The 14656-nt window shown below is 45.7% G+C and overlaps 1 protein-coding gene across 4 annotated transcripts; it reads left to right on the top strand.

Moving 5' to 3' along the window:
* Positions 1-106: 106 nt before the first annotated feature.
* On the top strand, positions 107-13718 carry KIF3B (kinesin family member 3B). Of its 4 annotated transcripts, XM_075108430.1 has the most exons (10): positions 132-188; positions 4563-4649; positions 5040-6478; positions 7087-7188; positions 7876-7998; positions 8110-8228; positions 8460-8573; positions 9252-9357; positions 9567-9745; positions 10011-13718. In XM_075108430.1, the coding sequence occupies exons 3-10, from the start codon at positions 5096-5098 to the stop codon at positions 10102-10104; spliced, it is 2220 nt and encodes a 739-aa protein (XP_074964531.1). In that variant the 5' UTR covers positions 132-188; positions 4563-4649; positions 5040-5095; the 3' UTR covers positions 10105-13718. The 4 variants fall into 4 exon arrangements, with proteins under 4 accessions (XP_074964530.1, XP_074964531.1, XP_074964532.1 ...); XM_075108429.1 differs by lacking the exon at positions 4563-4649 and having other exon boundaries at positions 107-184; XM_075108431.1 differs by lacking the exons at positions 132-188; positions 4563-4649 and adding an exon at positions 224-773.
* The last annotated feature ends 938 nt before the right edge of the window (positions 13719-14656 follow it).

The raw sequence follows: 14656 nt of genomic DNA, 5'->3' as shown, positions 1-14656 counted from the left end.
CCGGGGGAAGCGGGAGGCGGTGGCGCCGCCGGGACAGATCGTTACGGAAGTACCGGCGTGGGGGCGGGCGCGCGGGTTGCTAAGGAAGTGCGTCAGAGGCGGTGGCGGGGAGGAGGCGGGGCCGCCCCGCCGCTTCCGGTGCCGCGGGAGGAGGCGGCCGCACGGCTCCATGGTGACGGCGCAGGTGAGTCCGGCCTGGTCCGGCCCGCCGGTGCGGGGGCCCCGCCGCCACCGCCACCGCCCCGAGGAGCCGCCGCGGCCCGGGCCGCTCACCCGTGGGACGGTCCCGCCGCCACCCGCTGCTCCTCGCGATGTGACAGCCCGGGGCACCCCGCGGCCGCCCCCGGTTACACGCGCGGGCGCGGCCTCGGCTGCGGGGCGAGGGAGGGAGGCGGCGGGCCCTGCCCCGGGCGAGGCCTCGGGCCGGGCCGGGGTCCCCCCATGTCGCCGCTCCTCTCCCGGTCACGGCCCGCTGTCCCTGTCCCCCGAGCCGGCTGTCCAGGCGCCTCCGGGACCCCTTCCCAGCGACCCCAGTGTCGCAGCTTCGAGGGTGGCCGGCGATGCTCGGGTGAACCCGTAACTAGAAACGAACTCGGGGTCCCGGACCCGCCGGCCCCCGGGGCAGGGGCACCCCCGTGGGGTGCTGTGCTGAAGCAGACGGAGGTGATCGCAGGCACAAGGTGAAATCAGGGCGCGTGGTGGCCCTGGCAGCAGGAGGCACGCTGTGGCCCAGCTCCGGCAGCGGCACCGGGGATGTCCTGTTTGGCAGGGAGGTGAGAGGAGAACAGCCACAGAATAGGCCTGTTTTGCTTAGGACAGAGTAAAAGACAGTAGCAATTAAGCCAAGGTATTATGAACCCACAAATATTTGAAAGATTTAAACTGCAAGAAAGTAGTATAATTTTTTAAGTGTTTTCTGGCGATGTGCAGAGAGATGTGAGGTAAAGATTTAGGCAGCATACCAAGAAATTCTTCCTGAGATCTTTAAACTTAGGCCAGGAAGCAGAGAGACCTCAGGATTTCAGCCTGCCAGAGGCAGAGTAAGCAATAGGTGCCCAGTGAAAGCACAGTGTTCCTTGGGCATGGCTGGCTGAGCTCTCATGTCCCGACTCCTGAAAGTTTCTGATGAGAAGTGGTTACCTTAGCTTATGCTCACGCTGTGGTGTCACTTATTTTTTTTCAGGCACAACCTTACCTTAACTGAAATAAACAAAAATTCTTTGATTTTTGTCCACTTTCCGCTCTTGGTCACCTGGAACACAGCTTTAAGTACATTCATCTCCACCTTGACCTTGGCTCTTAGGGACCTGGCCCGGGTCACTTTAGGCTGAACTAATTTAATGAGCAAAGGCCCCTTCTCGTAGCAGAGGAGTGAGTGGCACTGTGGCCCTCCCAGCTCTTCTGGTCATCCCTGTCTGGCTGGGATCTGGGCAGCTCAGATGTTGCCATGGAGTTTCTGGGGAATACAAACACTGCCAACTAATTGGTTTTATTTTTCAGTTACACACTTGGGTAAATCTGAGAAGAAACATAATTTGTTATGCTTCCAGTAAACTTCACAGCGGTAGCTAAAATAACTGGAGATGATTTGTGATAGCTTGTTGTGAAAATAGCCCAAATCAGGGATGAAATAATTTATCTGTGACTACAAAAAGAGACTTACCAGTGAAATGGGGAAAGGTGTCAAAAGATTATCAAGCTTGTGTTGATGAGATATACCCAGAGGAACAGCAAATATGCAGCATAATTTTTGTTCAATGTATATCTCTGCCAAAGCTGTCACAGAGGGGATGTGCTGGATATTTCACCTTTAACTTCCAGGTGAGCATGTGGACGGCGACGCAAGCTCCTGTGAAAAAGCAGTCTATGTGAAGATTAACTTAATTCTGATCATTTAATGTTAGTCAGCATCACTTACAAAGCAGCACTTCTCATCAAAATAGTGTTTTGGATGTTATTTATCTAAAATAAATGAAGGCTCTGCTTTTCAGAATTCATGCCTAATTGGAGTATTTGCTGATGTGAACGTTCCTCGTAATACTGCAGATATAAGAAGCATCGGTTGTTATATGAACTTGTCCAAAAAGATAGTCTCTTGTGAACTTGAACTATGGGAATATCTCAGGAGTGTATGGAAGGAGAAGCATGTACTTGTGTATACAGCTACTCGTGATGATTAGGGAGAGTTGCTTTTTATGCTTCTGCAAGACTTGTCCCATTTCACATATTCTTCCTCTGTTGGTGTTCTAGAGTACATGTTCCTTGTGGGTCAGATGGTAGGGTCATCTTTATCTGGAGTTGTCAATTATGAGGGAAGTGTTTTTATTCAGAAGCAATAAAAAATTCCTGTAGTAGTTTGAATTCACTGTGAAGGTTGTAAAGTGCTGCTTCTGGATGATTGTCCAGTTTGGTCAATTCGGTGCATGTTCCTCATCTTCCTCCTGGTAGCTACCACAGGCTTCCACAGGAATAGCAAGGTGTTTCCTATCACAAACGTTCCAAAGGCCATATCGAGGTTTCTGTACGATTCTTAAACTTGTTGGTTTATTACTCTCTGTTATTCTTGGTAGCGCAGATCGGCAGTCTGGGGTTTGGGCTAGAAATGTTCTGCGTCCTTTCTCAGCCCTCTAGCTCTGCTCCTGAAGTTCTCTGTCACCTTGTTTGAGAAGCTCTCCTGAGACATGCAATTACTGAATAAAAACCAATTTGACAAAATCCTTGGGTTGCTGCAGATGCAGCTGGTAGCAGAACAGTGAGAATGTACTGAACACGTGCCAGCACCACCTGTGGTTTCCAGTGGATATTAGCTTTATGTTTTGTTCCAGTTGGCAGAAGGATCTCAGAACTCTTCCTGAAAGATATTTTTTTGGGGAAAAAAAGCGTATTAGAAATCACATGGCATTCCACAAGCTGTGCCGTTTAGATCTTCCATGTAAGGCTGTTGCTTTAGTAGTAACACAGTCTTTTTGTTCTGTTTTAAATGGCAGCTCATTGTGCTAATGACTGGGGGGTGCAACAGCATTTCTTCCTCTCCACCCAGAGTCATCAAGGACTCTGATCCATGAAGTGGGCTTATGCATCGTGAGTTTAGATCAATGCTGAATCTTGTAAACCTGATTCAGTTGGAACACCAAAGCAGGAGCAAGAAGCGTGTTTCAGTACGTTAGTGTGCTTGGGCTGGCTTTTATGGGAAATCCCACCAAAAAAAAATTAAAAAATAGCATAGCTCTGTGTGAACAGTTGTGCTTGAAATACCTAAAGTAAGTACGGTTGTCTTCAGTTTCCTCATAAAAACAGATGTGCAAGTTCTAGCTGAGGAGGACAGTAATGTTGGTTTGCAGGATCCTTTCACAGAGGGCAGTCACATTACAGAAAGAGGAGGGTGGGCTTGAAGGATTGAGTGCTTTATGAAATTTTTATAAGAATTGATACAAAAGGGGCTTAAACTTATCTTCAGAACCCTGAGAAGTGCGAATCCTGTTAGGTGTCCACTTCACAGCCTGATGTTCTCTGGTTGCTTGAGCATTATACGAGCCATGATGTGGATTACTCCAGCTTTATAGCTTTCCCTTCTGCTCACTGCTGAATGTGAGCAGGGAATGCTGCTCTCTGTTTCAAGTGTGCTGACGATACTTGTGCAAAAAATACAAATCAAGATCGACATTGGCCGGGACGTTTGGAAGTGGAACAGAAAGACAAGGAGTTCTGGGGCCATGGGTGTGCCGAGAGCGGCTGTCCAGCGACAGGGAGGCGGCTGCGCTGCGCCTGGGTGCCCCCTGGGCCAAGCACAGGACCAGAAGTGACTTTGAATGTTGTGGTGTGAAGGGCCTGAATTTACAGGACTGCAGCTGTGCCCTCGGTGGGGGCACAACACAGGCATCCTACAGCAGTATGCACCCTCGCCTCGCTGCAGTTAGGTGATAGAAATATTCCTCCTCTTTACCCAGTGATTCCAGAGCTTACCTCACTGTGGTAATTCAGTCCCCTTACTGGTTTGTTTTACCATATTTGCAAGTGTTGGAAGACTCTGCTAGGTTTGACTGATTTAATGATGTCCTTTGTAGTGAGCTAGATCGCAAGGCTGTGTGAAAACTTTCATGCAACAATTATTTTCACTTGATTATTGATAGAAAGGAAAGGTAACATCAGTTCTCCCCTGTGTGGAAATGTAGAATATTCAGGGGATGTGATGCCTGGAAATGGACAAATGATTTAATGATTTTTATCTTGAATCCTTGCAGCTGCAGCACTCCAGTTAGAGATTTGTTATTCTGTAAGTAGGCTTTTAGAAAGTGACATTAGAAGTGTAATGCACAGGAGCAAAAAACCATTTGGGCAGTGTTCCAAAGAACTGCTGTCATTTAAGAAAACCCAGGCATAAGTTTTAAACTTTCTGTGGCAGGATGGTCCTGATGACACATCACATCACATGTGAGGGGATTGTAATATAAATGTCTCAAAAAGATAAGAAGGTTTAGTCAATATGTAGGAGGCGTAAGAAGAGTCAACTCTGAAAAGGATGTATTTATAATTTATAATCTCTCTTGAATTTTTGTGGGTAGGTAAAGAACTTAATCAAAACACCTGACTGATTACCTTTCAAGAGCCTGAACAATGTGGAGAGAGCAAGACAGTACTGGATTTTCAAAGTATGAGATTTAAAACAAAAAGCCTGACTGCAAAGAGAATGGCAAAGTACTATATTGTTTTCATAAATAGTTTAAAAAGCCATATGATTATTTTTAAGAGTGAAGGAAAGGGTCTCTACCATCTGTAAAATGTGATTTGATGAAGGTTTTTCGCAGCAGAGCTTGTAGAAATGGTACCGTTTGATGGACAGGGTTTGGTAAAATAACACTGTCTCAGTTCAGGCCTTTTTAAAGTTTTTATGTTGTACATTATTTTTATTCTTCAAAATCCCTTGCAACTTAATGAATGCAAAATGCTGCTCAAATAGATGAGTCAAATCTTTGGCTTTGTGAAAAATTGTCACCTGTAGAAAACTGCCTTCACATATTCCTCCTTTGTTTCTGTTTTAGGTTTCTAGCACGGGATCATCCATTGATCAAATCACACCAGCCTCAGACCTGCTGTCATGTCTAAGTTAAAGAGCTCTGAGTCTGTTAGGGTGGTGGTACGATGCCGGCCAATGAATAGCAAAGAGAAGACGGCTTCATATGAAAAAGTTGTTAACGTGGACGTCAAGTTAGGGCAGGTCTCAGTGAAGAATCTGCGGGGAACATCTCATGAACTGCCTAAAACTTTCACCTTTGATGCTGTGTATGACTGGAATTCCAAACAGGTTGAACTCTACGATGAGACCTTCAGACCTCTTGTGGACTCTGTTCTGCAAGGGTTTAATGGGACAATCTTTGCGTATGGACAGACTGGGACAGGGAAAACATATACGATGGAAGGGGTGCGTGGTGATCCTGAAAAAAGAGGGGTCATCCCCAATTCATTCGATCACATCTTCACCCACATCTCTAGATCTCAAAATCAGCAATACCTAGTTAGAGCTTCTTATTTGGAAATATACCAAGAAGAAATCAGAGACTTGTTATCAAAGGATCAGTCCAAGCGGCTGGAGTTAAAGGAGAGACCAGACACAGGCGTATATGTTAAGGATTTGTCCTCCTTTGTTACAAAAAGCGTCAAAGAGATAGAGCACGTCATGAACGTGGGAAACCAAAATCGCTCAGTTGGTGCCACCAACATGAATGAACACAGCTCTCGATCTCATGCTATTTTTGTGATCACTATCGAATGCAGCGAGTTAGGACTTGATGGAGAGAATCACATCCGTGTTGGAAAACTCAACCTGGTAGACCTTGCAGGCAGCGAGCGGCAAGCTAAGACTGGAGCACAGGGGGAAAGGTTAAAAGAAGCTACTAAAATCAATCTCTCTCTTTCAGCTTTGGGCAATGTTATCTCTGCCCTAGTAGATGGCAAGAGCACACACATTCCATACCGGGACTCAAAGCTGACCAGGTTACTTCAAGACTCATTAGGTGGCAATGCCAAAACTGTGATGGTGGCCAATATAGGCCCTGCCTCTTACAACGTGGAGGAGACTCTGACAACACTGAGATATGCCAATCGTGCCAAAAACATCAAGAACAAGCCGCGAGTGAATGAGGATCCTAAGGATGCTCTGCTACGAGAGTTCCAGGAAGAGATTGCTCGACTCAAGGCACAGTTGGAAAAACGGTCTATTGGCAAAAGAAAGAGGAGGGAAAGGAGGAGAGATGGTGGGGAGGAGGAGGAGGACACTGAAGAGGGTGAGGATGAAGGAGATGACAAAGATGACTATTGGAGGGAGCAACAAGAAAAGCTGGAGATTGAGAAGAAAGCTATAGTTGAGGATCACAGCTTGGTAGCAGAAGAAAAGATGAGACTGCTGAAAGAGAAGGAGAAGAAGATGGAGGACCTGAGGCGAGAGAAGGAAGCAACAGAAATGTTGAGTGCTAAAATCAAGGTAGAATTCTTCCTTCTTGTACTTTTTGAAATAAATTTATTTAGGCTGTGGGGAGAGTAAAGAGTTCCCCAATTTGGAAAGATATTTCATGAGAAGTTTCCAGGAGAGTGATTTGTGTTTAGATAGGGAGATTTTAAAATAAACTGTTTATAGACAGAAGTTGACATTTCCACCATTAATTACATATTTCAATATTCATTAGTTGTTTCATTGTTCTTATGTGCTGATCTCGAAGGATCTTAACCAATCAGCACAATACAATGTGATGATACATCTTTTCACAAGCTGTAGCACAGAAAATGCTTCGTTCTGTCACACATCCTTAACAAGCGATTGTTAACAGGAGAGCATGTATCTCGGTTCTCCAGCTTTGACACACATTGCAGCAATGTAAAAAAGTTATTGTTTCATTAATCCCACAGTTTTATAGGAATTTTAAGAAATAGCAATTCTTGTAGCAGCAGACTTGAAAGCGAATGTTAAATAAGGGAGCTGCCCTGGAGAAGTTGTATCCGTATGAGAGAAAGTTACATTCTCTGGTTACTGAGAGAAAGTTACATTCTCTGGTTACTGAGAGAAACTTCTGAGCTTGTTTTTTTTCCTTTCAGGCAATGGAAAGCAAGCTTCTGGTGGGAGGGAAAAATATTGTGGATCACACAAATGAACAGCAGAAAATCCTGGAACAGAAACGACAGGAAATTGCAGAACAGGTAGGACAAGGAAGAATATTTGCTATTTTGTATAAAAAGCCTAGCTGCAGAGCTTTTATAAAACATTGTATCAGCAGAAACTATATCTTCTATTTGCCCAGGGTTAACCCTGAAATTGGTTCAATGGCAATCATTACTCTCAAAAGAAGGGGGAAGGGCTGGTGTCCTATCTGTCATTGTATGAAATATGTAAAGAAAGTTTATAATAGTTTTCTTCCAGCTTTTCACATTAAAGATTTATGTCCTGTCTTGATTGGAGCTGTCTGTAGATGAAAAATAATTGGAAGACCTCAGAGAGTGACAGTTCAGTCGTTAGCTCAAGGGAGGGATGTTTACTACATGCTAAATTTTGTTTTCTGTTATGCTTTTTCTTTGGTGATTCTTTAAGTGCAATGGCTAGTATGAATTGATAAAAAGAAAAAATGGAATAATCTAAACATGACATTTGATTCATTTAATTGAAGCCTGAGCACTTATTCACAGTATCTGATTTTAATAGCAAAATAAAGACAAAGAAGAGTTAATGCTTCTGGTATTTTTAAGGCAAAAGATAGGAAGAAGTAGAAGCTAAATCAAAAGCCCTGGAACCCAGGGAAGTAAAAACATCCTGAGCATTGGTTTCATGTATGTCAGCCTGGAGATGGCAACGTAATTGTGGTCTTTTATATTGTATGTCACCTTCTTCAGAAACGTCGGGAGCGAGAGATCCAGCAACAGATGGAAAGTCGGGACGAGGAAACACTAGAGCTGAAGGAGACCTATAGTTCTCTTCAGCAAGAGGTGGACATAAAGACCAAAAAACTCAAAAAGGTAAAGGGAAAATTATTCCATGTCTAGCGGGTTAGGAATAAAATCAACTTGTGTGTGAAAGTGAAAAGAACATCGGCAGGTTATGGCTTTGGCTCTTGTTATCTGTTCCAGTTATTTTCCAAGCTGCAAGCTGTGAAGGCGGAGATCCATGATCTCCAAGAAGAGCACATCAAGGAGCGCCAGGAACTGGAACAGACCCAGAATGAACTTACCAGGGAACTAAAGCTAAAGTAAGTCACGTCGCTTCATTGACCGCTACTAACTGTAACAGAGATGGTTTCTTTTGGTGGGGAGTGAAGGGACTGCATTGCACATGCTTGTGGAACAAGGCTGAAACATAAGAAAATGAGAACTTTCCTCCTTTTCCGGGGCTGTATTAGGTCAGCGGGTAAGAAGCAGTGGAGAAAGTCATCTGCTAATTATGTTTCTTGTGTATTTCCCATTTTTGTGGTTGCATGTAGGCACCTGATCATTGAAAATTTTATTCCCTTGGAAGAAAAGAATAAGATCATGAACAGATCATTCTTTGATGAAGAGGAAGACCAGTGGAAACTCCATCCCATAACCCGTCTGGAGTGAGTGTACTTCTGATCTTTTCTTGCGATGGAATTATAGGTCACAGAAAACCCTCTAGTTGTCAAGAACAAGGTACCCCAAAAGAGGGATTGAATTGGGGATTTAAACTGGTCCTCCAGAGTTCATAGCTTCTTGCTGCACAATAAAATAAAAAATTTTATTCCTCTTACTAGGCTGAATAAAATAGGAATGTACAGTAGGAAAATTCTTGGAAAATTAGGATTTTTCTTCTAGATGAGCCCAATAATTATATGTAAAATACATGTAATAGTGCATTCACCATATAAAATAGCAGTAAATTCCTATCATATTTATCTCCTATTTTAGACAGGAAAGCTATCATAATTATTATTCTGAGAGCTGTGGCTAGATCCTGACTTTCTACACAGAAAGTTCTCTACAGCAAATTTAGAAAGTTGGATGCAGCTGCATGTATTTGCAGTCTGTATAGTAAAAATATGTAGAGATCCTCCCCTTTTGGAACAGATGATGCAGGATAACCATCTTATCTTCTTGTCTCTTGACTGTAGAGAACTGTTCCTGCAAATGCAGCCTAGGTAGTTTCTGTTCTCTTAAAATATATTTCTGTGTGAAATTTGCAGATGTTTTGGCTCATAAACTCCAAAAGGAGCCTTTGGTTTTGGTGTATAATAGACTGAATATCCATTTTTCTCTAGTAACCAGCAGATGATGAAAAGACCGGTATCTGCTGTAGGATATAAAAGGCCACTGAGCCAACATGCCAGGACGTCCATGATGATTCGTCCAGAGGCTCGGTACAGGGTAAGCCCAGATGTGTTTACAATCTTCACATGTTCACCCTCCTGATCAGGCAATTGTGAATTTCAGAGGATGGTTAGTTCCTCTATGAGATGTAAATTTTTACAGTGTCCTGCATGCATTTATAAAGTATTTCAGAATAAGCTTCTGAAGGGAAAAGAAGCAATTTGTATGAAAAAGTGCAGACTTTGATACTGCTTTTACTGTCTCAGGCAGAGAACATTGTATTACTGGAACTTGACATGCCCAGCCGAACAACGAGAGACTATGAAGGTCCAGCCATTGCTCCCAAAGTTCAGGCAGCTCTGGAAGCAGCTCTGCAGGATGAAGATGAGATACAGGTGGACGCTTCAACCTTTGAGAGCACTTCAAACAAAAAATCAAAACCCAGGTGAGTTGAACTTTTAGTGAGCAGACTAGGCAACAGTATAGGTACAAGTACAGTTGCTGTTTGTCAGTGAAATGAAGGTGAGCTTACCTGTAAATCAGAGAGGGAGAGAGAGAGAAAGAAAGGACTTAAGACAGAAATGAAAGCTGAGACTGATTAGAGAATAAATCCAGTTAAAAAAAATTCAGATTTTGGAAGATTAATTTTTGTGAGTAACAGGTGACATTGTTGGGGCTTTTTGTTTATTTTTTCATTTTTACTTCTTCAGGCCTAAAACTGGAAGGAAATCAGGGGGATCCTCTTCAGCAGGCACCCATAGTTCTCAGCTCTACCCACAGTCCCGAGGGCTGGTTCCAAAGTAAAACCAGCCGTTCCTGTCCAGGGCGCGAACAGCCTTTGCCTTCTGAGAGCAGAGACAAGTAAAAACCTGCAGAGAGAACTCCCAGCCAGGCTCCAGCCCCTTTCCCCTGGAGATGGCCTCTTTGCTGTTTAACTGACTTGTGCCAGTCCAGGTGCACTGAGCCACAGGAAGATACCTGCTTGCAATTCAGCATTTGGCCTCTGTGGGAAACAGATTTTAGTTAGGAAAGCAGAAATGCATGAGGTATGTTAAAGTGTATTAGAAGCAATGGGAAGCATGGGGATCACCTCACAGCATCACCGTCTCTCCTTCTGCACTAGCCCTTTTGCTGCACTGGGTTTTTTTGCTGTTGGGCAATAAGAAGACAGAGTTGAAAGTCATCTCAACAGAACCACCGCTCCAGAGCTCCATAGTGAGAAGGAAATGAGGTTAAAAAGCAGAGGATCTGTTCAAACTTGACTAGGTGCATAGCTTTTTCCTCTTCCTGCTTGAAAGACTGGCATCATCATTTGGGGTTAAGAAGTGGGTCTGAACAGGCAGGATGGCAGCGGTCAGTGTGTACTCACCACCAGGTAGCAGTGCCTCCCTTTAGGGCTGTAGGGCAAAAAAAAGGGTCTTGAAAGCAACTTTGCGCTCTCTAGAAAGGAAGCAATAGAAACTGAAGTCCTTTCCTTGTTTACAGGCATAAGTAAGAGCTGCTCTAAACTGACCTCCTACAGACCTTACCCCTACCAACAGGAACCACCTTGTCAAAGAATACATCTGCAAACCAGTGCCAGCTCCACAGCTTTCTTCCTCTCTCTTGCCTCCATCTTACCCCTGGCATTTCAAACCAGTGACCATACTAAGACTTTAAACTGTGGGGTGGCGTATGGCCATTTTCTCACATCTCCCACTGCCCACAGGAAATGTAGCACTAGCTCAGAGCTATCTTCCTGGCAGGCTCACTGGGCTGACTACGCTTTCCCCTGTAAGCTGGGGAGAGGGTGGAGTACCGTAACGTGGAGCTGCCTTTGAGTGCATGCTTCTTGTAAGTATGGTCCCTTGGCGTCTGAGGAGGTTCAGCATTCGGTACCTTTTGTGCCTCACCTGTTCCGTGTTAGAAGCTTTCCCTTTGCACCTCCCAGTCCATGCAGAGCCTGCTGGGAGTGAAAGCGCATGTAACCGAGTCTGGGTAATGGAATCTGGTATTAATTCCAGAGGTTTTATTTTGAAAACAAGGGAGGAAGAACAACTGCTTTTGACGGTCTCTTTGCAAAGCTGCCCTGTGACTAAAGCAGGCTCCTGTAATGCTGCAGGCTCTTGTGGCAGGTTAGAGGGAGGTAGAACTGCCACACTAAGGACAGAGTAAGGTGTCCCTGCCTGGTGTCTCACAGCTCATTCGTAAGTTTTAGTTCACTGTATATTGAGACTTGGGATGTTACTTTTTCTGGTTGCTGTTGGCTGTCATCCTATGAACGTTTTTACCTATTTCCTCTCCCTCACTGATGACTTCCTCCAGACTGACATGTGTGAGTGTATGAGGACTTGCCTGGGTTTAGAAATGCTCTGATGTGTGGACTCTGCCTTGTGTGCTCATTAAGTGTCGCTGAGTGACTTCACCCAGGCTGGAGAACTCCGTTCTGTCTGACCCCCATGAGCAGAAGGAACTGAACACTCAGCACAGCTCACCTCCGCATCTTGCGGGCATGGTGCCTCGGTGAGCCAGCTGCCCAGGTGGGCCTGGTCAAACGCTAACTCGGCTGCTTTGATTCATGGAGTGCTTTTCTGGACCACAAGATTAATATATATACATATATATATATTAGTTTTGGTGGAGGAAAGAGGATTTTGCTTATAATTGAGAGAGCAGGCAACTGACAAATTTCTTTCAACCTGAACATGAAAACCTGGCGTAATCTTCCTTTTTATAAAGCACTGTTTATGTACAGAGAGCCTTTTACTTGGCTCTTGTTGAGTAATATAACGTCACCTTCTCTTCCCACTCTTCCCTCTTTCTCTCTAGCACATAATCCTCTGTACTTTGATGTTTTAAAAGATGATTGTATGGTCTAAGTGCTCAGAGAATTGAAATGAAACAAGGGGAGGTCTAAAACCTGAAACAGCAACAAAATATATAACCGCATATATGTGTGTAGCAATGTACACGTATGTTTTATACGAATATGCATACACAGACACATCTGTGTCTGCACATGTGCACACTTCCTCAGTCGCTACTATTCCATAGGGAATTCTGTATTAAACTCATATGCTGGAACCTCCCCTTGTGGCAGGACTGGTACAGTGGAAATTGCAGTGCAAACTGTTCTCGTTTTAGTGTTGATAAGCTAGCTGGTTAATATGGCAGAAAGGCTCTGCTTTTAATTCTGTAGAAATTCATTAGCAAGGTGAAAAATTCAATAGGGTGGAAAAAGAATAAAACTGCATATTTAGTCAGTGTATTTAAATTGGAGCTGTGGTTGGAGATTTGGAAAGTGTATTCATGGACAATCTCACATTGTTACGGAAGCTTTTACATTCTCATTCCGGTGGACTTACCCTCAACCAGATACTCAGTGGCATTGATATTAAGATAAAATACATTGTCTTAAGCTGTACACAAAAGTTCTGAGCTCTGTGTTGAAGTTTTTAAGAAACATTCCTGCCAAGTTTGCCCCTCTCTGGGTGTTATCTGAACCGTCTGGGCTTCCTGCAGGTTAACGGCCAATGGCAGGAAATCCACCGACTCCTGGAGGAGGCCCTCGGACAGCGTGCGCCATCATAGTTTCTTCATAGGAATGTTTAACATCCTTCTCGTCTTTGCTCTGATCTGTATAAAGAGATCTTTTTTTAAAAAAGTGACTTGCAGCATTAGTCAGCCCTTGGTTCTGGGAGCAAGCACCGCACACTGAAGCATAGGAGTGAAAGCACTTTCTTAAAATCCTTAACATAGGTCTAGCGCCTTTTTTAAAATATTTGCATGCTGCTTGAATCTTCTAAAACACATACCTCTGTTATAGCATCTTGGGCTGTGCTGATGTGTTATACAGATCAGATCAGACTTGTGTTCAGTATTTTTTTTGGATGTAGTAAGTCTGCCTTCGCTGAACATCGAGTGCTTGCCGAGTTTCAGCGAGACACTTGCAAACCTGGATCTGTCCTCTCTTCTGTCTGTAATGGTTAACATGCGTCAGGCTTTCAGCAGTTCCGTGCGACTCCTGTGGGTCTGTTTCTGCTGTGTTAAAACACATATTGGAAAAGATAACCTGCAAAAGCCATAATTAGATGTGGAGATGGAACTGAAATAAGAACGTTGGTCCTGTCTGTGCTGCAGTGTGCTGTGGTGGGTTTGACCCTCTGTGGTCCAGGCGCTTATTACCTTCTTCAGTCCCCCTTTTTGAAACGACGTGCCCGAGGGTCTCCCCGTGGGCACAGCTGTCCATATGAGAACTCACAGCTCCTTGGAGATAACACTGATCTCCACCTTCTCATAGGTGATCTGTAGACAAAGAACCTGTCAATAGTTCTGTCCATAGTTTTACAGCTTGTATTTATTTGTATCATCTCTTTTGTCTAGGAATGTAAAGTGATCCTAAAATACAACGTGTAATAAAGTCAGTAAGATTTATTGCATCTATCAAAAAGTATGTGTTTTTATTGTTAAATTGTAAGTAATGGCAGGTGTCATCGACTTCATATTTTAAAAAGCCGTATGTTATTTTTCTTCCCCCCAGAAAAAGTCTCCGGGCAACCTAAATTATTAAACCGTAAGAGTAGAACTGCCTAACGTTGTGTTGCTGCCTGGTGCAAAGGCCCTGCTCGGGGTCCGTGCCCGGTGCGGGGTAAGCCGAGTGCCCCTGCGGCCGCCCCCGCTGCTCGTCACCGGGGGGAAGCAACGAGGGCGGCGGCGGTAACGGAGGCGCAGAAGGAACCCCGCACCCACAGCGGGTCAGCCCCCCGGGGAGAAGTTGCTTCAGGGTATAACCCAGTGAAACGCGGACAGCCAGAGCTCTCAGCGGGGGAGCGGCGAGAGGCCGCATCCGCCGGGCCAGCCGGCCGGTCCCGCGCCGCAGCCGACGGCAGGGGTCCGGCCGCGGGACCCGGAGCCCGACCCGCCAGGGTCGAGGACACCGGGCGCGCAGTGGCCTCTCTCTCCGGGTCCGGGCGGTGCCGGAGGGGGGCGGGGGGAGACAAGGAACCCCGTTGCCATGAGGCGGGGGCCGAGGGCTGCGGCTGCTCCCGGCATGCGGCGCGGCGCGCGCAGCGCCCGCCGGGAGCTGTAGTCCCCCCGGGGGGGCGGTGCCGCGGCCGAGGCTGCGGCGGGGACTACAACTCCCGGCAGCCTTTGCGCTTTGTTTTCCTTCAAACTGGGCCCAGTCTCGGAGCGCGCCTCCCGGCGCCCGGCCCCGCCCCTTCGGTCGCGGCGCGCGGGTCCCGACGTGTCCCACCGCGGCCACCGTTGTCGAGCCCCGCCCCCTCCCCCCCGCTCCCAGCCCTTTGACCCCGTTGTTATGTCGGGCCCGAACCGCCGCCGCCGCCGCCTCCCGTAACGCCCGGAGCCGCCCCCGCCT

Source organism: Phalacrocorax aristotelis, chromosome 13 (assembly GCF_949628215.1).
Source record: "Phalacrocorax aristotelis chromosome 13, bGulAri2.1, whole genome shotgun sequence".
NCBI classification, from domain to species: Eukaryota; Metazoa; Chordata; class Aves; order Suliformes; family Phalacrocoracidae; genus Phalacrocorax; species Phalacrocorax aristotelis.
This window is presented reverse-complemented; position numbering and strand designations above follow the sequence as displayed.